Consider the following 27,813-nt stretch of genomic DNA (forward strand, 5'->3'; position numbering starts at 1 on the left):
TTGAGGTTTTTCTTGCATTTTTTATACTCCCCATTCTTTATTTGCTCCTGTTATACCTCTCTCTCTCTCCTCTCGAACCAGATATCCAACATCCCTCAAAAACCAGGTTCCCTATGCTTATAACCTTGCCTTTGATCCTGACAGGAATAATACATACTCTACTCTATGGATTTGCTCCTGTCAATTGGGCAGTCTATCGTGCAACCCACAAGTGTGGTCATACCTTTCCCATTCCTCAGGTCCAACCATATAGCCTCAGTAGACGAGACCTCTGGTCTGTCCTGCCTGAGCTCAGCAGTGATATTTTCCATGACTAGCCATGCCACTCCTCCCCCTTTCAACCACCCCATCCTGTCGCATCTAAATTGACGATAGCCTTGCTCCTCCTGCAACCAAACTAAAATGTCAGAATTCCAACTCTAGAGCTCTATGCTCTAAGTAGACGCTTTTCCTACAATACTCCTTTCATTGAAATAAATGCACTCGAGAATATTTCCACCACATTTAACATGATGACTTCTCACAATGGAAGCAATTTTAATTTCATCTTTTCCCTCCTCCACTGCTCTATCTGGTTTCCCTGCCCCTGCAAATCTAGTTTAAACCCACCAGAGCAGCACTAACAAACCTTCCCGCAAGGATATCAGTCCCCTTCCAGTTCAGATGCATTCTGTCCCGTTGTAACAGGTTCCACCTTCCCTGGAAGCGAGCCCAATGATCCAGAAACCTGAATCCCTCCCTCCTACACCATGTCTTATCCACATGTTAAGCTGTATTATCCTTGTATTTCTAGCCTCACTAGCACGTGGCACTGGCAGCAATCCTGAGGTCACAACCCACAAGATCCTGTACTTCAACCTAGCACCCAAATCCCTGAACTCTACTTGCAGGACCTCCTCACCCTTTCTACCCATGTTATTGGCCCCCACGTGGACCACAATATCTGGCTTCTCACCCACCCTCTTGAGAAGGCCATGAACTCAATCTGAGATATCCTGGACCCTGGAACCAGGAAGGCAACACTCCCTCTGCCTCCCAAATGATCTGGAGTTCATCCAACTCCAGCTTCAATTCCTTAACTTGGCTTGTCAGAAGCTGCAGCTGGATGCACTTCTCGCAGATAAAGTTGTCAGAGATACTGCTAGATTTCCTGAAGACCCACATTTTGCAAGAGGAGCATTCCCCTGCTTTGGCTGCCATTCCGCTATCTATGACTAGATGAACAAAATATGATATCTAAAAAACCTGGCCTTAACTCTGCCTACCTGCTGAATCCTTTCTGTTCCTCGAATAGGGTGGCCCTTTCTAACTTCAACTCCCACTATTTCTCATCTCTAACCTATTCTCGCTGAAGACAGTGTTTCCCTTCTGAGATAACTGCTAGGCTCATTTAGCACAGTGTATCATTACCAGAACTTTCAAGGATCACTCTGACATTGCTAAGAAGGAATTAAGAAGAGCTCATCCAGTCAGATCTGAAATCTCCATCCCATTGCATTCTGTTTTTGAGGTAGCAACTATGCAGAGGAGGTCACCATCTCCTTCTGAAATGTACTTTTGACAAGGTTTAGGGATATGTCATGTGTTTTTCGTCCAATTTCATCCGCTGCATAACAAAGATCTGTACTCTACAATCCGCTTCAAAATCAACTCTGTCAATGCCCACTTTGATCTACTCAACACTTACTGTTTTGTAAAAGCAAAGTGCTATTCACATCTAAATGCTGCAAACTAGCACAATCCAAGTTGCAAGACTAAATTCTGAGGAAAGCAATGAAGCTTGATGCACCAACTCCAAAGACAATTTAAAAAGCCATGGTTTATAGGTCTCCCTTTGCCAGAAAGTGAGGAGCTGAATCCTGTGTGATAACCTCGCAAACCTTTTGTTAAAGAAATGTTTCCGAATGAAAGAAACTGATCATAATGTAAATATTGCAAGTGAACTTAATGATGTGCTTGGTGCAGTGAAATGCAAATAGATGAAATGAAAATTTGCAAATGTTATATGAAAAAACTATTTTTAGAGATAAAAATGCACAAAGACTGACATGGTCCCAGAGGGTAGGCTCTAAATGTTGCTGAAGGCTGGGTCAGTTTGGTTGGTACAATTTGGGTCTCGGGTCTAAGTGGACGGGAGCAGGTGCTGAGTCCAACTCTTCCATGTTCTATTTAGTTCCTTTGTGCTTTCTAACTGGACAATGTCACTGCAGGCTATTCTTTTAAAAGACAGGCCCCAGCTCAGTCACCACACCTGCAAGTAATAGTCAATTTTCCTCCCCATTGATAACCCTGGGCATTTAATCCAACATCTAGCAACTCCAGTTGCTAATGAGGTTTTTGTCTCTATTCCCACCACTGCAACTTGCTCACTTTAATGTCCAATTCAAAAGTAATTAGGAATAGGCAATAAATGCAGACCTTGCCACCAATGCCCTATGTTTCTTGATAATTTAAAAGCAATTCTCTGTCATTGCATCCACCATAAATGGAGTGGCATGAAACATTGAAACAATTTCATTTATGAGCCTGTTTTCTTTTACATTAGGTTAATTCACTAATTTTGCTCAAACTTCATTGTAAATTGACCTTTTAATTTGCTTATCAAGGGACAAACATAAAATAATATGCAATCCTAGAGAGATAAAACTCTGGTTCATGAGTCTGTGCTGATCATCACCCCTCTTTTACACTAACCCATTTTAAATTTTTCTCCCCACATTTCCAGAAGCATTCATTCATTTAGGCACTAATTTTCCAAACAGATACGACTCTTCTAACACGGCACTTTTAGGTGCAAAATATGATCTCACAAAGCTTTATTAAACAAACAAGCATTTTCCCCTAAGTAATACTTCTGGCATATGCTTACATAATGTATGCATTACATATCAAATAAATGTTGAGAGGTAAAGTCAATCAAAGAGATCAAATCAACTTGTAATTTTTAAATATCCATTGCCCAGTATTTCTTTTTTGTACAGTTGCAGGAAAGGACTACATTGCAGATATCCACTAACAAAAGCAATACACAAAGCAAGTGAATAAGCAATGACAACAGCATCAGATGAATAGAACTGGATATTGTAGAAATTTTAGCAATATTCCATCAACAAAGCAGAAATCAAAAAGTTTCCCATCTTTATATAACCCTGACATATCCTCAAGGTATTCAGTACCACTCATTTAGCAGTAATTTTACTCGCTGTGGCCCTGTTGATTTAGCAGGAAAGATGTAAACTGGCCACACAAACTCACAAGTAAACTTCCTCTACTACCCAGCAACATTAATCTGTATTCCTACTTGGATAAGTAGGTGGCAAAGATACAAAATCTACTATGGATGGGGTATCCCAAAGGTTCCTTCATGAAGGGACATCAGTGGCATCAGCACAGACTGTGTGAGTATGATGGTTTCAGCTATCAGTTGAGGCCTGAAGAGAACCAAGATTAGGGCAAACTTATTTGATCTCATACTCACTAATCTATTTGAAACAAATGTTTAGGAAAATAGGGATAGTAATTTAACAGCTCAAAGTTGGGGATTCATGACCCACTGTAGGACCATCAAAACAGCAGTATACCACAATGTGCAACTTTATTCACCAGTATATTCCTCATTTTACACTTTCAATCAGGCCAGGAGAATAGTTCAAGTTCAAGACAAAGTATAGGGAAAAAAATGCTAGAGGTTGTACCAATTTAAATTAAATTGTGATCCACGATTCTGAACAGCAAGCCATTTTGCTAAAAATAGAGCTTTGAGATTCAACAACCAATCTTCTTTGAAATCCTGCCACAGATGTGCACACAAGAATGAGAGTTTGCAAGCACCTTCAGCCATTTGGTACTTAACTTCCCACTAATCACAACTCTCAAAGTAAAAATGTCCAATTTATCCTTATTTTTTGTTAAGCAATCCATATCAAGATATTACTCAGAATCCCTCAACCTCTAAATTTCCTTAATTACCTTTTGTGACACCTTATCAAAAAAGTTATCTGAATGTCATAAACTACTCATTATTTATGACTCCCTTTAACTATTCCAACAGATTCGTCAGCAGATTTCACTTTCTCAAATCCATTAAGACTGCCCAAACCTATTATTAAACCTAGTATTTTCTCATTGCTCTGTTACCATTTCCTAAATGTATTCTAGCATTTTCACTGCTACTGATGTCAAGATAACTTGTTTGTAGTTTTGGTATTTCTCTTTCCCATTACTTAAATATTGGATTACATTTAATACTTTCCACTCAACACGAATCATTCAAAACTATGGAATCCACATTTCTTCCAAAATATTTTAATTCAGAGCAAAGTGAACTTTAGAATTCTCAACTTGAGTGGGATTCAGATGGCTAATTACATTCAATAGTTGAGACTGAGAATGATGGACTTTGTATATTAAGGAAATAAAAGTGGAAAAATCAGCCATGATTTCAGAAAAATGAGGGAGATCACAAAAAAAATTCAAATGTTGAAAGGCCTGGACAGAGTAGATATGGCAAGATTGTTTCTCAGGGTAGAGGAGTTTTTGACAGGAGGCAGAACTTCAGGATTGAAGGGTGGCCATTTAAAAAAAAAACATGCTGAGGGATTTCTTCAGCCAGAGAGTGGTGAATGAAATTTGCTACCACAGGTAAATATGAAGGCCAGGTAATTGGCAGAGATTGCTAAGTATCTGAATAGACAAAGTATCAAAGGTTATGGAGAGAGATCAGGGGAGTGAGGCTCATGGGAGAATGGATCCTCAGGAGTGGACTCGATGGGCCAAATGGCTTACTTCTGATCCTACATCTTGTGGTTTTATGATTTTGCTCAATTATACAGCAGACATGAAAATGTTTCTTCTTCTGCTTCATATTCTTCTCTTTTTATGATGGTGATGCTGTGGCAGCTTTGGATCATTTACACTGCACATCGAGTTGAAGAAAGAGTAGGAATAAGCCATTCACCTCATTCCTGCTCCATTCAAAAGCATCACTCTCTTGATTCCACTAACATAAGTAAATCTTTTTCTGTTGCTTTGAACATACTCAATGACTCACCTGGCTAATGGACTTCAAAATTTCACTAACTACTGTGGGAAGAAATGTTTTTCATCTCTGAGTGAGAATTTTCTGTTTCAGTGAGATTACATCTCTCTTTAAAATTCAAAGCAATACAGGAGCATCCTTTTTTACCCACTGATCGTGTCATTCCAATAATCACTCTGGTAAACCTTTGCTGAACTCACTCAATTGCAAGAATATTCTTCCTTGGTTAAGGATAGTGTGATAAGAGCATTTAGAGGTGGTTTGGGAGGATTTGCAAGAGCAGGTTGCATTCACACATTTTAAAACATAGAATTTTTGCAGGACTTTGGCAGAGTGCTTTTTGCAGAAAGAGCAACGAAGTTGCAGAATACAGCTTGGCTGGGAGAGCATGTGATCTTTGCAGTCCGAGGAGGACAGTTTTGCTCTCAGAGAGGGAGGGTGCGAAACAGAAATCAGTTCCAGAGAGACAAGCTGGCAGTCTTTGGAAGGCTGCCTGGCCAAAGGAGAACACTGGAGGTCTGAAAGGTAACCTGAAAGAAAGAAAGATCATCTGGAGAACCCTGAAAGGGACAAATTTCGTCAGCAAGACTGATTGAGAAGGAATCCGTTGCGGATGCCCTGGAAATGGAATCTCTCTCTGAAAACCAGTAAGAACATTCCTGAGTGATAACCATTAGCGCGTTAAGCACCAAAGACTGGTGAACTTTGTTAATGCTAACTTCTGTGCACAATACAAGAATTGCCTGCAACCAGTGAGATTGGACTGTGATCCAAATAACTTTTCTAATCTTAAATATACATTACACACACCTTAGTATTAGAAGGGGGAATTAAGTGGGTTAGGTAGGTTAAGTAATAAGTTAAAGTTTAATTCCGTTTTCTTGTTCAAATATAATTAAAAACTACTTTTGTTTAAATAACACTGTGTTGTAGTGCATATCTATTACTGGTGGTTTTTGGGGTCCTCTGGACTCCGTAACAATAGAAGAAAGAACAATATTCTTGATGTGATCTTATCAGGTTCCTATGTAATTGAAGCAAGATATGTTTACTCTTGCCCTAAAGTAAAGTTGAAATAAATGCCAAAGTATTATATCATTGGTTCAGCAGGCTATCAAGAAGGCAAACTAAGTTTCAGTGATTCATATACATAGAAATCCCAATCCCTTTACACCAACACATTTTGATAACAATTAAAATACAAATTTCTCTTAATTTTTTTTCAACCAAAGTTGATGACCTCGTATTTTTCACATGACATTCAAACATTCCCCATGTTTTGGGAATGCCAAAATTTAGAGAGATTCTGGAAAGACATTTTCCCAAACTTTATCAACGATTCTTAAGATTAATTTGGAACCTTGACTGTTAATTGCTTTGGTTGGTTTTTCTTGTGATTCAGATAAACTTATATATCCATTTCAGGAAAAAAGGTTTAGCTTTTTACCACACTGATAGCCAGATGAGCAATTTTATTGAAATGGAAAGATGATTCATCCGCAACTCAGACACAGTGATTAAATGATGTAATATCCTATTTAAGTTTTGAGAAAATTAGATACAATATTGAAGACAGAAAGTTTCAATTTATGAAACTGTGGAGCACATTGGCAGATTTTAAAAATATAATCGAAGAATTAATAATTATTATATATTCCGGTGGTTCATTGCCTATTCTTCAGGGGTCCCCAGTGGTTCCATATTATTGATTTTTTTAAAAATTAATTTGTAAGGTAACTTTGATTAGAGGGAGGGATAGGTTAGATTTAGTTTATAGTTTTTTTTAAAAAGAAATTTTGACATTCAAACCTTACACAAGCATGTCCATTCATTTAGCTTGTTTACATACCCTCCAAATCTCTTTGGAGTCAACATTATCACCTAGATTAGTAACATATATCCTGATTTGGTGATAATACAATCCTCTCATTCAACTCATTGATTACACAGGATAACGAAGATTTTGCTTCCTGAACACTTTTGAGGATATTTTATAGATTTTGGGCTGCTAATCGTGAAAATTACCTTAAAATATTCCTATCAGGTACTTTTTTTTTTAAAAAAGAAAAAATGATTTTTGTGATTTCCTGTCATATTAAGAATACAAAACCATGAAGTGCAACATGTCAATGAAAATTAATTTTTCAGCATTCACACTTGGACAACTTCTCTGCTGATCTTGGTGCAGTGATGAACATGGTGAAAGATTTCACCAGGACGTTGTGACTATATAACCGTATAACAATTTACAGCGCAGAAACAGGCTATGTCGGCCCTTCGAGTCCGCGCTGGTTCACTTGAACAACTCCACTAGCTTCCCCATCCCGCTTTCTGCCCATAACCTTCCAAACCCTCACAACCATGTACATATCCAACCTTCTCTTAAATGACAGAAGGGACCTGCCACAAATATCTCTTTTGGAAGATCATTCCATTCTGCCACCACTCTGAGTGAAAAAGCATCCTCTAATATTTCTCCTAAAGTTTTGCCCCCTTACACTTAACTTATGCCCTCTTGTTCTAACCTCCCATGCCCTCAGGAGAAAGAGTCTATTTACATCTAGTCTATCTATTTCCTTCATAATTTTAAATACCTCTACCAAATCCCCTCAGCCGTCTACATTCCAATGAATAAAGTCCCAGTCTACTTAATCTTTCTCCATAATCTAGATGCTGTAAGCCAGGCAACATCCTTGTAAATCTTGTCTGCACCCTCTCCACCTTATCTATATCCTTTCTATAATTTGGAGACCAGAACTGAACACAACACTCCAAACCAGGCCTCACCAATGGCTTAAACAGCTGCATCATCACTTCCCAGCGACTATACTCTATACTATGATTTATGAAGGCCAGCATACCATATGCCTTCTTAACCACCCTGTCTACATGGGAACCCACCTTCAATAAACTGTACCATAACCCTCTCTGTTCCTCTGCGTACCTCCCCTTAACTACATATGTCCTATTTTGGTTATTTTTTTCCAAAATGCAGCACCTCGCACTTGTCTACATTAAGTTCTATCTGCCATCTTTCAGCCCACTCTTCCAAACAAACCAAATGCTTCTGAAATCCAACAAAACTTTTCTCACTATTTTCCCCCTATTTTCATATCTGCATATTTGCTTACCCAGTTAACCACACCCTCCTCCAAATAAAAGCTGTAATCAGGGCAAATGGAGTCCATCAATGCTGGCTGACTATGGTTGAACACTGACACGAGAGCCATCAGATGCTAAGTACAAATGAAAATCAGTGGAAAAACATTTTTATGTCAGTTGAACTCACGCAATATATCAGCATCGTAACGGGATTAAAGGTGCTAAATTCAATAAAAGTTCATTTAATATTTCTCCAACTTCCTGCATGATACACCTTGAAGTTGTCTATCATAATCCCCAATTTAATTTCAGGAAGCAAAATTTTTTAAATAAATTTGTTGTCCAGTGTTATAATGAGAGCACCTAATTTTACAGCACACCACTGGTTACAGGCTGCCAATTCAAAATTGACCCACTTATTCCAACTTCTGTTTCCTGTCTTTTAATCAATACTCATTCCATGTCAGTAGATAATCCTCATATATATGCATGATAATTTTGTAGTAATTATTAAAGGCCTCATGAAGATCTAAATGCCTCAATTAGTCTGCAATCTCTCTGATAATAGATTTGTGATACGTAATCCTTCATATAACCAATCATCTGCTTAATCTCATAATTTTCCAACTACAGATACTCCCCAACATGCGGCCATCCTCACGTATGTCCGAAATTTTTAAAAAAATATATAAAATTTACTTGGTTTATGTTGTATTTGCCCAACCTATAACAGGGATACAGGTCATGTAAGAGCCAAAATGTGTGTACTTACTTTGTTAGTCAGTGTCCCAGGGTCCATAATCTGGGTGGTCCCATCTCGATTCCTGTGCTCATGTGAGAGTCTTCGGTTGGCACATGCGTGGAGGGTTCGCATATTGAAGTTTGTTTGGCGCATGCGTGAGAGTTAAGGGAACAAATTCAATATCATCAGGCTGTTTAACTCTTGCGCATGTGCCAACCAAAGACTCGCACATGGGTACAGGTATCAAGATGGCCATGCCCAGCCTATGGACCTTGGACACCGACTAACAAAGTAAGTACTAACATTTTGCTCTTGCATGCCCTGTATTCATGTTACAGTTTGTCAAATATAGGATTTTATTAAAAAGTTTGGTTTAAGACCGCAGAACTCCACATGCACAAGCAAAATTCTAACTTGCATCCATTATGAAATATGACCAATCCTTTGGTCCCAATTATGGTCGTAAGTTGGGGAGTACCTGTAGCTTTTTTATTATCGTAATAATAGCTCCATACCCCAATACTAGTCAAAAAATTCTTATTTTCTCTCTTCTTTCTTAAACAGTAGAGTTACATTTGTTACCTTCCAAACGTTGGGAGCAGTCTAGAATCTAAGATTGTGTAAAATATCAACTAGAGCTTAAGATGCTGGACTTTAAATTCTGGGATTGATTGCTTTTCAGTCCCATGAACTTCCCCATTTTTTTTGTTTCAAATGTCAATTTCTTTGCGCTTCTCATTTTCTCCAGACAAGCGATTATCCTACCACTACTTGAAGAACATATTCTTTCGAGTCAAAAACAAAATACTTTAAAAAAAAATATTTCCTTATTTTCCAGCATAATTTTACCTGTATCAGTATGTAAGGGGCTGGCTTTTGCTAATCACCTTTTATGTATAATAGCTCTGAGTTTTTTTTTAAGCCTACTCTTACATTACACTTTTTGTTGTTTTGCTCTGTCTTTGCTGAATTCTGAAAATTTCCCAAATCTCAGAAGACTTTTGGTAATGTTTAAAGGCTTTTCTTTTGATCTAATATCATCAACTTCATTTGATAGCCACAGCTGGATGTTTTTCCTGTACTTTGCTTTCTTAAAGGATGTTACTTGTAAAATGCCTCACAAATTTGTAAAAAGCTATCTCATGCACAAACCTTCTGAATTTCATTTCGGATATAAGACTTATTTCAGATTACTTAGATCACTCAATCTTTAGAAATTTCTTTACATTATGATCATGTTCCCTGAAGTCTCTTACCTTCATTAACTCTTTCTCATCACAGAATACTTGATCTAAAATAGTTTTCTTGCTTGTTGGTTCCACAATCTGATTTTGGAAACCATAATCACATACACCTGGCTGAAGAACAAGGTTCAGAAACATTCCATCAGTGCTCACCTAGCACTGACAATTTATTCTTCTTTTCTTACTCAGCCCAGAAGTTTCAAGTAGACAAAATTTGAAAGACACAGTTAGCATAGCAGTTAGCGCAATGCCTTTACAGCGCCAGTGATCAGGATAGGGTTCCAATCCAGTGCTGTCTATAAGGAGTTTGAACATTTGCCCCATGCCTGTGTGGGCATTCCCCGGGGGGGGGGGGGGGGGGTCAGATTTCCTCCTACCATTTGAAATGAATAAAGGGAAACAGGTTAAATTTGTGTAATTAGGGCGGCATGGATTCTTTGGCTGAAATGGCCTGTTACAGTGCTGTATATCTAAAATAAATTCAATTAAAAATTAAAATTGACCAATAACTTGATGTGGTTTGCTCATTCCTGATCTGTTGTCTAGTTTCTTCAATCCAATGCATTAATTTTATGCCAAAACTTCTGGTAATAAAATATGCAACATTCAATAAATATCAAGAAACTTGCACAACTCCACAAATTCTGATAGGATGTTATCTGAAGTAAAGATAAGAAAAATTACTCAAATTACACTGGACAACAAAGATTTTTCTTCCTGCAAACATTTGGGTACAATGGATTTTGGGCTGCTGATCATGAAAATCACTTTAAAATGTTCCTAATATGTACCTTTAAAAAAAAAAGATATAACCTATATTGTGCTTTCCTGTCCTATTTTCAGTCAACTAAAACATTGCCCACAAAGCCAGCTAGTTTGGTCAGTTCAAGCTTACCTGGGCATGCACTCAGTGCAAGTGCTATGCAAATTTTGTCTTAGGTCAGAGTAATAGTCAGGATAGATACAGACTTGTCTATAAAAGCACTTCACATACACAGATGCTATGTATTACATTGATATTGATTGAATGCATGTTGATGCACATGTTCTTCAGACTATATTATGAGTATAGTTAACAGTAGCATTTATTGTATTCAGGAATATTCAATACAGCAGAAATGTCATCAATGTTGCAACAGCTGCAATACATTCTATAACATTTGTGATGAGTATATGCTTAAGGCTCAAAGATGCAGCTTTATTGAACTTTTTAAGAAAGCCTATGAGCTCTACTTTGGTGTTAAAATGGTGACCAAGACAAATCTGGACTCCACACATTTGTTGTGCAACATGTGCGGTCAACCTCAGAGCTTGGCTCAGTATTATGCGATTCGACATGTTAAATTCAATAAAAATGAATTTAATGTTTCTCCAACTTCCCACGTGATACGGCAAATCTGAAATTATCTTTGTGTTCAGCTTGAAGTTGTCTATCATAATCCCCCTATTTTGTTAAAGGAAGCAAACCTTCCAGAAAAAAAAATTGTTGTGCAGTTTTACCAATGTCACAAGAATATTATATTGGCTTTTCTTTAACTTGAGAGATATTAAGAGTAAACTGCTGGAAACATTAAAACAATAGAAGACTGTCGCAGGAGACTGAAGAGAAGGCTGGAGAGCAAGATTACCAACCTTAGTCTCTGCTTCAGCAATACCAATAGGGATCACTATTTTTTTCAACTGGATATGCAAAAGATCTGCAATGAATCAGGAGTGAACATTTCAAATAAGATGCAAATATAGGTACAGTACCCTATATCAAAAATGCCCGGGGACCAGAAGTGTTTTGGATTTTGGAACATCATTTAAAAATGAACTCATTCACTCAGACTTAAAGATACATGTGTTCACATTTTAATACAAATGTTTACATGTGCACAAATTAACTGAAGTGGACATATATTGAAAAATCTACATTCATAATACACTACTTACATTCGCTACTTTCCATTCTCCAATTGGGATTTCTGAACTCTGACTTATGGGACCACAGGCAAAAAAAGTTTTGGATCTTTTCATATTTCAGGTATTTGGATACGGTGTACTATACCTGTACCAAATTAGCAACCATTGCTTATACCCATTTGGGAACTTTCAATTGCAGTAGAATGTTTCACACAGTTGTCTCTCTGTTCACGCCCAACTATCAAGTGCAACAAATCAAATTTAAAGCCAACAGTCAGGTAAGTGTTATAAAACCTAAATTTTTTTCACCACGCATTATCCACAAAAACACCTGGATGTACAGTACCTGGGTATAACACCAACTCTCTGCCACAGGTCCACTGGACATTTCTCCAGGCGGAGGGGGTGTTGGAACCCTTGACATTGCCAGCTTGTCCACCGTTTTAAACCGAGATGCCACCTCAAATTTCAGGGTTCCTCCTGTAATGAAGCACAGGTAAGTTACTAACATCTAATTATGCAGAATGTGTGGGACAGAATCAAATTAAAAGATTCCATGCAGTTGAATTTGAGTTTAATAAATTATTCCAAATTACTGGATTTTGTCCAAACCAATGAAATACTCATTCAATGTGACAAATCCATTCTGCTATTAATTTTCTCTCACACACAAATACGCACACAAAAATAACTGCTCTTTCAATCTTCTGTTTAAAATATCTTGAAATTTTAATGCCATTCAAAAGGAATCAAAAGGTGTGAAATTTTCATTTTGATAAATTCCAACATCAGTACAAATGACTGAGTGGAATTTCCCAAGATTAATGGGTGCTCTAATAAAAGAGTACCAGTAATTTATTATTAGCTCCAACTAGCTTAACAATGACATCTTAAGGCAGACAAAGAATTGCAATTAATATTGCCCAGCACCCCTTACACTAAGAGAAAGAAAAACAAAAGAATATATTCAGAGACCCTGGGTATCCTTGGCACTCCTGTAGTGTCTGCAGCTACACAGACCCCTGCCTAATCCAATGGCAACCTGAGCTCAGATCCAAACCTCTGAGAACAATAAAGCCTTCAGCACCCAAACCCCTTTGGGAAAACTTCTTGCCCTCAGAATCCCAGTTCTGATACCTGGTTCCCAAGAGCCAGTCACCAGCAGTTCACAGCCTGCAAGAGTCCTTTGATGGTGTCGCCCGCAGACAGCACCAGTCCTTCGGCTATAAGTCGCCAGCAGCCCAAGTGTGTCCTTGGGTCACAAGTCATCAACAGCCCGCAGCATGCAAGAGTCATTCGGCTGTAAGTCTCCAGCTGACCACAGCTAGAGTCCTTTGACACCAAGTTACATGCAGCTCACAGCCTGTGCGAGTACTTCACTGGTCCACTGTCGTGGTCACTGTCCTGTAGTGTCGTCTCATTATGCTTTTCCATGGAGCAATCTCTGAATTTTGAATTACCTCCCCAATCCAAATAATAGTCTGCCCTTTTATTCCTTCTAACAAAGTGCCTGACTTTCCAACAACTTATTTCATTTGCCACCTCTTTGCTCATTCACATAATTTATCCAAATCTCTCTGCAGCTCTCATTTCCATATCTCTACCTGCTCCTCCATATATCTTTGTGTCATCTGTATAATTAGCCACAAAGCTATTTATTTCACAATCCAAATCACTTACATGCAACACAAAAAGAATTATCCCCAACATCACCCCCTATGATCACCACTGGTAACCTACAGCTGACCAGAATAGAATACTTTTATTTCTACCACTTCCTGCTGATCAGCCATTGCTTTACCCATCCAAGTACCTTTCCTGTAATTCCATATGCTCTCGTCTTGTTAAGCAGCCTCTCGTGTCATGACGTCAGAGGAGATTCCTCTACCATCTCTTCTTCCATTACAATTTCTCCAGTGTTATTTTCTATCGGTCCTGTATCTACTCTTGCTTTTTTTAATAAAAACTCAATATACAAAGCAAAAGCTTTTAGTATCCTTATTGATATTACTTTTTGCTAGTTTTCTTTCAAAGCTCATCTTTTCCTTCTTAATGACTTTAAGTCCCTTTCACACTTGCATCCCATTAAATTAACCGTTTAGTGTCCTGGGATAGGAATGGGGGTTTTGCTTTTCACACGCCTAACTGGGACACTTCTACTGGTGACGCCATAACGCATTTTTTCCCAAAATTTTATTGAATTGCTTGGATCATTACAGGAAAAAAATGAATAAAACATTAATCAAATATCCATAACCAATGATAATACATTTATATTTTTCTCCCTACCCCCCCCCACCAAAAAGTAAGAAAAGGAAAAAGAAATACCTACCATTTAATATACAACAATATTAGCAGATATAATCCTTAATTGTTATTAAAATTACTAATTAAGAGGAGTGGATAATATAGAAGAGGTGGACAGAAAATTATCCATAAAATCCATATATGCTTTCCTTCTTAATGTCTTGCTATAAAAAAAATTCAACTTGATTCCTTAAACTATACGTAATTTTTTCCAAAGGTATACATTTTGCATCTCATTATATCATCACCTTAATAACCATGGAAGCAATTTGCAAAATGGAGGGATACTGTAGATGGCAGAGTAACTCTTAAGGGGTTAGTGGCATGATATAAAAGTTGTTTGTGAGAATGGAATGAGTCAGCAAGGGGGAAAACCACAAGGACCTCTGGTCCCGGGTGCCACTTGTTAGGTCTGCTTTGTTCATGAATGAGTGAGACAAACACCAGGCTGAGTCGAAATCAGGGTTCTTTGTTCTTTATTACCGGATTGTAACACTTGCGACTAACAAAGTTAGTCGGAGAATGCATTCTGCCGTTATCAGCAAAATGGTGATTTTTTATACCCTTGGATACATGCTTAGAACATCATCATATCATTACTTGTCCAATGACTAAAACTGTTGCTATCCTTTCCCTGCTAGCTTCCTGCCTCTCAATCCATCAATGTCTCTCTTATCTTGTAAGTACAAGGATGCATTCTGTTACTCCTTAGTACTGGGTGACTCCTTCTCCGGTCCCATCTCATGATGTTTTACCTAACAGGAGTACAAGGACACCTCCCCTTCTTGTTACTGCCCTGTACAGGGTAACTCCCTACACATTCCCATCTCATGATGTTTTACCTTACACACTCCAGATAAGTCTGCTAAAGAATATCTCTAGATAACTTTCTTTGTTTTCTAATAAATACTTTAACCACACTATGTTCTTTGAACAACCTTCACTTCCCGGCATGTGATCAACTCCTTATTATCATTGGAACCCATTCTGATGACTTTACAAACTAGGTTGTTTACTTCACTTTATAAATTCGAGCTGTGCAACTGTGTAGTTCAGAGCTGAGCCCTGGCTGTTACAGGGACTGCTCTCAGAGATATCTTTCTCTAATAAACTCTTCTGAAGTGTTACCCTAGTGTTAGTCGTGAAATTCTTTCTCCTCAACAATAACACTTCTCTATCATCTTTCGATGATATCGCTATACATTTCTTTGCAGTTGCTATTGCAATTTTTTTTTAAATTCTTGGTATTTTTCCAATTTCAATTTTATATCCTTTTCATAAATATCTCGAAGTAAAAATATTCTTGGATCCTTTGGTATCTTTATCTTCATAATTTGCTCTAATAATAAACTCAGTTCATTCCAAAACCTTTCCACTTTTTCCACAAGACCACACTGAATGCAAAAAAGTCCCTATTTCTTTAGCACATCGAAAACACTTATTTTAATAATTAGGATTGTCCATTTAACTTATGTGGCGTATTATACAATTGATGAATAAAATTAAATTGAACCATTTGATATCTAACATTTACTGTTCGTAACTTTCATAACAATTTTGACTAAATCTCTTCCTGAATTTGTATATTTAAATCTTTCTCCCATCTGCTTTTTGATTTATATAAATCTTTTCTCTTTACAGTCTCTTGTAATTTTATATACAAATTAGTAATAAATTTTAAATACCTATTAGTAATAAATTTCTTATGTATCTGTTACATCTTCAAATTGATTTTGTTTTGGGAGTCTCAAATCTGCTCCCAATCTTTTTTCAAATACATTTTAATCGATAATATGCAAAAATTGTATTATGTATATTGTATTTATCTTTTAATTGATCAAAAGTTAAGAAAAAAAATCCAAAGAAACAATCTTTTCTTCTCTGTACACCTTTACTGTACAAATTAGCAAATAAAGAATTATTCAAAGTTAAAGGAAGAAGTTGATTTTGTTTTAACAACATTTTTGGTATTGATAATTTTTAATTTCTCTCTCAATATGAATTATATTCCATATATTTAAAACATGTTTAAAAATATTTTAGTTCCTTTAAACGACTAAAATTCCATTTATACAAAATTAACTCCAGAATAGTTTCACCAATTTTATTCATTTCTATTTGAATCCAAGCTGGTTTTTCATCCCATTGATAACAGGAGGACAATTGAGCTGCTTTAAAATAATTCTTAAAATTTGGTCAAATTTCCATATTAATTTTTCTAAACCAATTCTTGACATCTTACCTTTCCAAGGAAATTCACATATTATTTTATTCAAGTTTCAAAAGAAAATTTCTGGTACTTGAATGGGCAATGATTGAAACAAATATTGTATTCTTGGAAAAATATTCATTTTAATACAATTAATTCATCCTTTTAACGTTATTGGTAAATCTTTCCATCTTATCAAATCCTCTTCTAATTTTTGTTAACAATGGCAAATAACTTAGTTGAAACAAATTACTTATATTTCTACTAATTTTCCATTTAAATTTTGTAAATCTTTTACATTGAGAGTAATCCATATTCACCATAGGGTTAGGGTAGCTTCACTTTTATCAACATTCACTTTATAACCTGATACTAACCCACACTCTTTTAATCTCTCGTTCAACTTATTTAAAGATATTTCTGGTCTCGTTAAATATACTGTAACATCATCAGCAAATAAACTAATTTTATGTTCTTTATTACCTACTTCAAAACCTTTAATTTCATTATCAGTTCCAATTACTTTTCCCAATGGTTTAATCCCTAATGCAAACAAAAAGGTTGGTAATGGTCAACCTTGTCGAGAAGACCTTTCAAGTAAAAAGGATTGTGAGATTTGTCTATTCGTTATCACATTTGATTTTAGTTGATCATACAATGCCTTTATCCAGTTTATAAAAGTATTTGGAATCCTAAAAGCATTAAATGTCTCAAATAATTCCAATCGATCAAATGCTTTGCATCTAATGCTACTGCTACCGCAGGAATCTTCCTATTTTGTGCTATATCTAACTATGTTATCTGCTGCTTTCATATTTTTAATAAAACAAGTTTGATCCAAATTTATAAATTTTGGCAAAAATTCACCTAGCCTATTAGCTAACAATTTCGATGCCATTTTATAGTCTGTATTCAATAATGATATAGGTCTATATGAACGCTGTAAACAATAATTTTTTTGGAATTTCAGTTATTAATGCTGTTTGAAAAGATTCAGGTAGATCATAAACCTCTTTCATTTGACCTAATACCTCCATGGTGTATAAGAGTTAAACTCTTTATAAAATTCTGGTGGGAAACCATCTTCACCTGACACCTTATTATTCTGTAGAGACATCAGAGTCTCCAACTTCTTTTTCAGAAAAATTCTCAGACAGTCTTATCTTTTTGTCCTCCTTTAACACTGGTAATTTAATTTGTCTCAAATAATCTCTTATTTTATTATCATCTCTCTTGGCTCTAAACAATAAAGTTTAGCATAAAAGTCTTTAAAATTATCATTTATTTCCTGCATTTTATGTTATCTGTCCTGATCATTTCTTTGTAGCAAATATTGTTCTAGAAATCTGCTCAGTTTTTAATTGCCATGATGAAACTTTATGGTCCCTTTCACCCAACTAGTAATATTTTTGCCGTGTCCCTCTCCACTCTATATGTCTGCACAGCATTAACTATTAATTTCTTCAACTCTAACAATTTTCTCTTCTCCTCATCTTTATGTACTTGAATTTCCTTCTCCAATTTCATTATTTCTTTATCTAATTAAGTTATTTGTTCCATATATTCTCTCTCTATTTTTGAAGTACAACTTATTCAACCTCTCAAATATGCCTTAATTGAATCCCATAATACAAACTTACTCACAACTGAATCCTTATTAGAATCCAGAAAAAAAATTATCTGTTGCCTCATAAAATCAAAAAACTCAATTTTCTTCAACAAAATAGTATTTAACTTCCATCTATAACCTACCTTTTGTTCTTCTTCCAATGAAATAAACAAAATTAAAGATGAATGATCTGATAAAACCCATGCTTAATATTCCACTCTTTATACGCTAAATTGAAGTTGTGCAGAAATTAAAAATATATCTATCCAAGAAAATGTTTCAAATCAAAAAGAATAATCTTTAATTTGGGTGGATTTTTCTCCATATATCCACCAAATCCATATCTTTCATCAAATCTGTTACCATTTTTGCCTCCTTATTTTTTCATCACTCTATCTCCCACTCTATCTAATTTAGGGTCTAAAGCAAAATTAAAATCCTTTCCCAATATAACTTTTCCTTTGGCATTTGATAAATTCATAAAAACATCTTGCATAATTTTGCCATCATCTACATTTGGTGCACATACATTCATTAAAGTCCATTGTTCCAAATAAATCTGACAATTAACCATAACGTATCTCCCAGTTACATCTATATTAATATCCAATATTTTAACTGGTAATTTTAAAATTAATATTGCTGTACTCCTAGCCTTAGAATTAAAAGATGATGCTATTACTGTTCCTACCCAATCTCTTTTTAAATTTTTGATGTTCTTTTTCTGTCAAATGTGTTTCTTGTAAAAAAGCTGTCTGTTTTAATTTTTTTCATATAAACAAATATTTTTCCACTTTATTTGATTTTGAATCCTATTAATATTAATACTAATAAAATTCAATTTATCAGCCACCTAAACTCTCATAAAATCTAATAACTGTCCAACTTTCCAACTCCACTCCTCCTACATCCAAAATACTATTTCATAATATAATTATTAAATTTAGGTGTACTAATGAAAAAAAAGGAAAGGAAACAAACAGAAACCCTCCCCTCCCCCCAAGGTGAACGTTATTATACCCCTGATCTATAGGAGTTGTGATTGAAAACCACTCCCACCCACTAGATTCTGTGGAGACCAGGCTCATACTCTTAACTAACTCCCCCAAAATTATACTCTCTTATGCCTCAAATCTACTCAAACTTACAATGATCTATTCATTTTTTTTTAAAAATACACAGATCTATTGGGTAAAAACTGTCCTCTCTAATATTCTCTCTCATCTTAAAACTTGTATCATTTCATTATACATCCCCAACTGCAATCTTTCCACTTCCTCTCTCTCTTCAAATATCTCCCAGTTCTCATCTCATTTTCTCAGGCAATGAATCTGCAAACACAGCATGAGATTCAGTCAGGAAAAGACTCAGGACTTTCCAAAAATTAGTTAAATTATGCCATACCCTTTGTATTTTTGTTGAAATTGTAATAGATGGTCAACCATCCTATTATTTACACAATTTTAAGCTAACCACCTATAGAATCAAATTTAAACAGAATTCAATATTATATTTTTAAAAATTCAACATGCTTTAAACAATATTTCAGTTCCCTCCACAGAAACTGAACAGTGACTCTGGATGATAGGAAAAATAATGAAGCTGTTTTCCATCATAATAATCTATCTTGCCTTTCTCAAAGTATGTTCCTTATTATGAAAAATATCACAAAATCCCAGTTCCCTTTGGAGAATCATTGCATTTGGAACAAAGGGGTCTGATAGTGGAAGAATGCGATAAGCTTGGGTAAGGATTTCAGTTTTTCTTCTAGTACATCTGCTGTTTTGTTGGATACAATTTGAGAAACTAAATGAAAGCTGTAAAGCAAAACCAGTTGGATCCTTCTGGAACTTTCAATATACCTTCCAATGTACAGGTACATAATCTTCTATCTGAAACCCTTGGGACCAGACACTTATTGGAATTTTTCAATTAATAGAATAATAGTAACAGCAGAATGTTAAGTAATTGCGGTGATTTCAGATTGGCGCAAAACAATCTGGGGGGGGGGGGGGTTGTGGCAGTGCTGGATTGGGGGGGGGGCAGCAGCAGCACTGTCAATACTGCTCAATCAGCACAAGGTCAAGATCTGTGTTTTTTGCCTTATGCAATGTTTTGCAATTTTTCATTAGTTTCTAATCATCACTGTAAAACTTCAATAACTTATCTTTCTGCTTCTTTAAGTCATATATGGTGGTAGTTCTCATATCATAACCTTCAGTAAGATGCTGCACTGATACTCCACGATCATGCTTCTGCAATAAATCTACTTTTTGCGCTATCAATAAAGACAGATGCTTCCTTTTCTGTTTCTCTCTGTACCCACAGGGGACTCTGCAGCTCTTTTGACATTTTCACAGTCTTCAAAATCCGTGAGCAGCAGAGGCACGTCTGATTGGTAGGAGCATTGAGACACTGCGCTGGACAGGGGTGGGTTGTGTTGGGTCATGTTTGGCGCCAAACACGAGATTTGGGGTGGAGATGACATCCATGGAAAAAATGTTTGGTTTTTGGAGGTTTCAGTTTTTAGAATTTTAGATAAAAGATTATGTACCTGTACTAATTTTGGTGTCATGTACAAACTTACTAATCTTGCCACCTACACTTTCTTTCAAACCATTAACATATGACAAACAAAAAACCCAATGACCCAGCCCCGATCCCTGCAGCTATTGTGAAATATTATTAACATCAAATGGATCAGAATGTAGGCCAAAAAGTTCCGAAAAGATCCAAACACTGAATCTTTTTTTTTAAAAACGCCGACATGACATCACAAATGGAAAAAACTTCAACACCTCACTTGCTCTTGTGGGGCTCTGACACTCTGCCTGTGCCAGTTTGATTACAAAAACAATTAAAAAAAAGAAATCTTTGCTTCTAGCTGGGAAGATGCCAAATGGAGCTGGGTCCAAGTCTTCAGCATCTGCTGCAGCTGGAGCTGGCAACTCAATTCTCAAAATCAGCGTGGTTTTGTCTGCATTGAAAAAGTCACCTCAGGCTCCCAGGCAGGAGTAGGGACTCCATTTTTTTCTTTTTTCAGTTTTGTTCTAAAAAACAGAAAAAAAAAACCCAAAGCCAAACAACGTCTGATCGCAAGCACTTTGGATATAGGGAACTGTACTGTATTAGAGCAATCTTCCAATTCACGTGAATGTCAGAACCCAAAATGATACATGAAAAACCTTTACAAATGAAGATTTCACCAGCAATTGCAGAATATTCAAAATATCAAGATTTAAAAATCTCGACTTTCCAAGCCATGGGAGGAGATTTTGCATGTTATTGAATACTCAATCAAACTTCTGCAGGCGCACTGTGGAAAATATACTATCAGGTTGCACCATGGTCTAATTTCATAACCAGAGTGCTTGGAGCATGGAAGGCTGCAGAAAAACGCAGACGGCCCATCCACTGAAGAGCTCTACGTGAGACACTGCCTCATGGGGCAGCCAACATCACAAATGATCCTCATCACCTTAGTTACAATCACATCTTGCTGCTACCTTCATGTAAAACTTACTGAAGCCTGATGTCTGGCACCAACAAGTTCAAGAAGAGTTTTTAATCCAACATCTATCAGGGTCTTGTATCTCCCTTACCACAAACCACTCCAGCCTATTGTAATATCATTTTTTTTCTTGCAGTAACTGAATATTTATCCATCTATCCTCTTAAATTTATTATCGACTTTTCCACCTTGACATGTATACTGTAGTCATTCAATGTGTACTATTGAAGCTCATGCATCTTGCATACTTGTTCAGCTGCAGCAAATGAGAATTTTGGTTCATTGTACTTGTGTATATCTCAAACTCTCATGGCTCATATTATTCTTAAGTAAAGAAAACTTTCCTTTTGTTATCTTATCAACTTTAAATTAGCTGCAATTAAAAACTTAAGCATCCTGTATCAAGGTGATTGTGTTGTAAAATCAAGGAGGTGATTGTGGAACTCAGGAGGAAGTCAGGAGAACACGAATCAGTCCTCATCGAGGGCTCAGCAGTGGAGAGGGTCAAGAATTTCAAATTCCTGGCTGTCACCATCTCTGAGGACCTGTCCTGAAGCCTCCATGTCGACGCAATCAAGAAGAAGGCTCGCCAGCGGCTACACTTTGTGAAGAGTTTCAGCATGTCACGGAAGACATTTGTAAACTTCGACAGATTTACTGTGGAGAGCATTCTGGTTGGTTGCATCACTGTCTGGTACGGAGGTGCCAACGCTCAGGACAGGAAAGAAAAAAAGAAGTGTTGTTAACTTGGCCTGCGACACAAATCTACACTTCATTGGGGACATCTACAAGAGGCAATGTCTTAAGAAAGCAGCATCTATCCTCATGGACCCCCATCACGCAGGCCATCACTCTGCTACCATCAGGAAAAAGTTATAGGTGCTTGAAGATGAACACCCAGCAGCATAAGGACAGCTTCTTTCCCTCTCCCATCAGATTCCTGAATGAATAATGAAGCACAGACACTGTATTACATTTTTTTCATTTATTTTCTAAGGTGGTTTATATTAACACTTGCACTGTGGTGCTAATGCAAAACAACAAAATTTGTGACATGCCTGTGATAATAAATTCTGATTCAAAAATCAACCATCCATCTACCATAACTATTAACTACGTTACCCTTAAAGATATAAAAGGGAAGTGATTCTGTGTGGAAAAACCCAAAATCTCTGATGCTGTATTTGGTGTTTAACAACCAAACCAAAATGATAATTGCAACCAATGATATTTGCTCAAATAGGATATGGATAGAAAAACTTGACAAGGATTTAATCAATCTGAGCTGCATAAAAGATCATTATTACCCATCAATAAAGTACAGGGAAATTAGATCAACTCAAATGAACAAAGTTATAGGGAAAATGAACTCTGTACCACTAAACATAATAATAGTGTCGATATCTTGGAGACTGAAGAAAGAAGCTGGTAACACTAATATCATTCACATTCACCTGCAGCACAAAATTTATCCCAGTCCCCCATTGTCAACACTTTATGATCTGCAAATTCTAATTTTCAGGGAATGCTACTGTCACTATATTTTAGTTAAAATAGTTAATTGCCAGAAATGTCATATCTACAAAATAGAAGATTTTCTTTTAAAACTTAATGAAATATTTAATTGAATAATTAGCAATTTGAATTGCAGTCCCATTCAATATTTAGTATATTTTGAGAAATTTGGCACCATTTTATGACTGCATAATTTACAACATGTAGATTTCTACACAAGTCGGAAGATTGAGGTTCTTTTGCTTCTCTTTCTTTCTACTGTAAGGGACACCGGGCGACACGAACACAGACAGACGAAGAATCTTTGAGATGAAAATACTAAACCTAGGCTTTGTGTGGCTTTTTTTTTTAAATATAAACGGGCATTTAAAAAGATTCTATGACATCATATTGAACAAGGGCATAGCAATTCTCTTCCTCAAATTCACCCTTCAATCTACTCAAGTAAAATATGGGTTAGTGTCATATTGGCATTTATGAAATTTTCCTGAGAGTGCAAACATTTCTACAATGCATCAAGGCAGTAAACAAAAATGTTGTTCTCAACGAAGCTTATTTTGTAGAAAAGAAACTTAATTCAATGAAAAATCAAATGTGAAGTGTCTCTTTAAAACATCTTTGAAGTGTGGCTAATAGAATCCTAAACTTGGGAGGAAATAACATCACATCAAATTAACCCTTGGGCTGCGCCTATCACCTCCTACAATCAGTAGTTTAATGAATCAACACCAAGCAACACACAAAGTGCTAGAGAAAGCAATAGACAGTTGACATTTCATGCTAAAATCCCTTCATTCAAGGGGCCTCTGGCAAATAGCATATTTTTAAAAAGAGAAAGGGGAAGTATGTTCCTGTTGAAGTGAAGAGCAAGGTTGACAATATTAGGTAACCCTAGATGACCAGAGATTTGTTAATCTGGTCACGACAAAAAAAAGGCATACGTCATTTATAGACTTGAAATTATTTGAGCAGTATAGAGAATAGTAAAGAGGGAAATGAGGATAGCTTTGGCAGATAAGTTAAGGAGAACACCATAGATTCAAAAGATAATCTCGGGAAAGAATGAAGCCTCTTAAAGATAAACAAGGTGTATGCATGGAACCAGAAAGATGCATCATTATTGAGCTGAGATTCTGGAAGACTTGAATAATGTTTTGCTTTGATTTAAATAAAGACTGCAAGAATAAACCAGGGATGTACAGGCCTGTGAGCTTAACATCAGTTCTGGGTAAACTAACTGAAGAGGACGAGAGAAAGAGAATGTGAGAGAGCACGAAAGAGAAAGAGCACAAATGAGAGCGAGAGAGTGGGAGAAAGAGAGACTGAGAACGAGCAAGAGCCTGAGGGGGGAAGTACACAGGCCCGGGGGGCGGGGGTGCGCATGCAGGCTAGAATATACTTGCATTTGGAAAAGGATGGCCAGCATGACCTTGTCCAAGACCACAGTCTGTATGAATTGAAAAGAATATCTCCTCTTCACCAACAATCTCAACACAGGCCCACCTCAAAGATGCATGCTTAGCCCATTGCTCTACTCTCCCTATACCCACGACTAGGTACAATTCAAATGCCATCTACAAATTTGCCAATGACATCATGGTCATTGGCAGAATCACGGATGGCAATGAGGAGGCAAACAGGAGTAAGATGCATCATCTAGTTGAGGGGTGCAACAACCTTGCACTCAAGGGAAGCAAAACTAAGGAACTGATTGTGGACTTCGGGGGTGGGGTGGGGGGGTGATGGGAGGAAGAAATCAGGAGAACACGAACCTGTCCTCATTGAGGGGTCAGCAGTAGAAAGGGTTAAAAACTTCAAATTCCTTGGTGTCAACTTCATGAGGAATTTAAAGAGATTTGGTGCGTCACCAAAGACTTGCATATTTCTACAACTGTATCATGGAGAACATTCTCGACTGATTGCATCACTATCTGATATGGAGATGCCAATGCAAAGGACAGAAAAAGACTAAAGAGAGTAGTGAACTAAGTCAGCACCATCATGGGCATCACTCTATCAAGGACATTTTCAAGAAGCAGTGTCTTAAGAAAGCAGTCTCTACCCTCACCACCCAGGCCATGCCCTCTTCAAACTGCTATCATTACGGAGGTGGTACAGGAACCTGAAGACGAACATCCAGCAGCACAAAAACAGAATCTTCCCCTCTGCCATCAAATTTCTGAATGGACAATGACCCAAAGACATGACCTCGCTTTCTCTTCTTTTTGCACTAATTTATTTTTTAATATAATTTATAAAAATATTTGTACCCATGATGCTGCTGCAAAGCAACAAATTTTGTGACATGTTCATGGCAATAAATTCAATTCTTATTCTGGATGTGACATGTCAAATGATGCAAATTACTCTGGAAAGAACAATCAGTGCTGCATCCAAATCTAACTGTTAGGGATTAACATGTTTGGAAACTAAATACGAGGCATACAAGGCAGTTCAAGAATTGGAAGCAAATTGAATGGGCAAATGAACACAACATTGGAAAAGACAAATTGTGGCAAGAAATTCTTTAGTGATTAGTGGAGTTTCAAATATGGTAAAAATTGTAAGAAACTGGAATAGGTGATTGGTTCAATGGAGAAAAGTAGGATCTCTTTACACAGATTAATAAAGACTGGTTAAATACTATTCTTCCTCCATATTTACCCACCTTTAATCCCTTGGATTGAAGGGACCCAAGAATATTATGGTCTTCTGGACTCTTTACCAACTTTTAAAAAGGGACTTCTGCATTTCTAGCATTTTCATTTCATGTTACCAGTTTTTTTCATCCACTAATTGAGTTTCCTTAATTTATCGATCTTTCTGTAAATCAGGACCACCTTTTATTACTGCCAATTTTTTTGATATTTAATGTCCCTGACCTTCCACTCTATCACTGATCTGTCCTTATGTTCCCTCTTCTTTATCTGCATCTGTTGCAGTTTCCAATTCCAAAATGTTAACTTTTTTCTTTTAACCCCTGGCATTTATTATTGAAACTATTTTAAAATTTTTGTGCCAACATCTTAATACTTTGCTTGCACCATGACCTCATTCTACTTTTCAAATTTGTATTTTATTTGCATTATTTCTTCTAATTCTTCGAAATTATTAATGTTAAAATTATTCAATCCTTATTTCTCTTGATCCTTTTGCAGTTTTATTTATTCTGGCCACTAAAGAAAGCTGCCTGTTCTTTGAACATATCAAATCATGAAACACCAACAAAAAAAAAATCATTATATGACTTGGATAGAGCTCAGAGGCACAATATTTCCATTCATACATCAATTAGGGTCCTGATCTCAGAGAGAGCAAAAACTTTCAACATGATAGATTGCCTATTTTCATTGGGAAAAAAAAATTGTGTACCATGTTAAAATAAAACATATAGGCACAAAGGTGCCGGAGAAACTCAGCAGGTCATGCAGGATGGTGAAGAGCCCAGTCTAGAAATGTTGGTTAACCTTTACTTCCTTTGGATGCTGAGTTTTTCCAGCACGTTTGTGTGTTGCATTCAACCCCAGCATCAGCATATTTTCTTGTTTGAGAACTTTCATACACAATCTCAAAAATAGATTCTCAAGATAGAAGCAATGCACCAAGCTTTCTTTACACTCATGATAAAGGCACCTGGGTTCAAATAAAAACATCCTCACAATTGGATCTCAAATAACAAATTTTTATTTTAAAAGGGAACAACAAAGAAACATTTTCTTGACTAGTTTCTATATATAACAAAAACAAGTTCAACTCCCTACAGTAAACAAAATTTCTTATTCAACAACTCACGTGCCATTAATTCTGCCTGGGCAAGTCACCGACAGGTTTGTACTTGCCTGACTGGGTGAGTTTACCATGGCAAGTTCATCTGCAGGTGGCAAGGGATGTCATTTTCCTAACAACACAGAATGCAATAAACAAGAACCTCTACAAACACTCCCCAAGCTTCTTTCCCCCTTTATATATGCAATATCAAGCACTTCCCTCCAGCCTTGATAAAGGTTTCAGATCCAAAATGCTGACTGACCATTTGTACCCATGGATGCTGTCTGTACTGTTGAGTTTCTCCAGAAATTTTGTGCTGCTCAAGATTACAATATCCACAGCTTTGTGTTACTCTTGGAGAAACAGTACTTTGATTCAAATCTGTCAAAACTTGCTGCAGGAACTCTAACTGTATTTGACATGGCTATGGGAAGATGCTAATAACTTAGCCTGCTCTGAAGGCTTCCTGTGCAATTGCAGTAACAATCAGAAATATAATCTTCAATGTACGACTGAAAGTGATATGTATGTTTGGTTTGTGATACTAAATAAAAGTGGTGGCCAAATTTAGATCAAGTATCGACTCTTTTCTTGATGAGGTTAAAAAAAAATCTATTTCAGTATCCAAAGCCAGTATGTAATGTTTACCAGAAAGCTCTCTAATGTAAAAGGGCATCTTTGAAAATGATAATTGATAACATTTGTTTCATATAAATTACATTTCATATAAATGCACCAAATTGTTTTCACACTTCCACAACAATACACAGCATATAATAATCACATATATACATAAAGGTATAATTTAAAATAAATATAAATAGAGTATTGTTCATCAATCTCACAGCCTGTGGGAGGAAGCT

The 27,813-nt window shown here is 36.5% G+C and overlaps 1 protein-coding gene across 6 annotated transcripts in view; it reads right to left on the minus strand.

The window, feature by feature from the left end:
- The window catches only part of spopla (speckle type BTB/POZ protein like a), a 134,759-nt gene that overhangs the window by 37,609 nt on the left and 69,337 nt on the right, over positions 1–27,813 (minus strand). For 5 of the 6 annotated variants that reach the window (XM_069935126.1, XM_069935124.1, XM_069935125.1 and 2 more), the window contains 2 exons: positions 12,378–12,511; positions 10,139–10,240 (listed from right to left, as the gene is read on the minus strand). In XM_069935126.1, the coding sequence (XP_069791227.1) occupies positions 10,139–10,240; positions 12,378–12,455 (180 nt within the window). In that variant the 5' untranslated portion in view covers positions 12,456–12,511. The remainder of the gene's footprint in view (positions 1–10,138; positions 10,241–12,377; positions 12,512–27,813) is intronic. The other variant, XM_069935127.1, reaches the window with a different exon arrangement.

This window comes from Narcine bancroftii, chromosome 4 (genome assembly GCF_036971445.1).
Source record: "Narcine bancroftii isolate sNarBan1 chromosome 4, sNarBan1.hap1, whole genome shotgun sequence".
Classification (NCBI taxonomy): Eukaryota; Metazoa; Chordata; class Chondrichthyes; order Torpediniformes; family Narcinidae; genus Narcine; species Narcine bancroftii.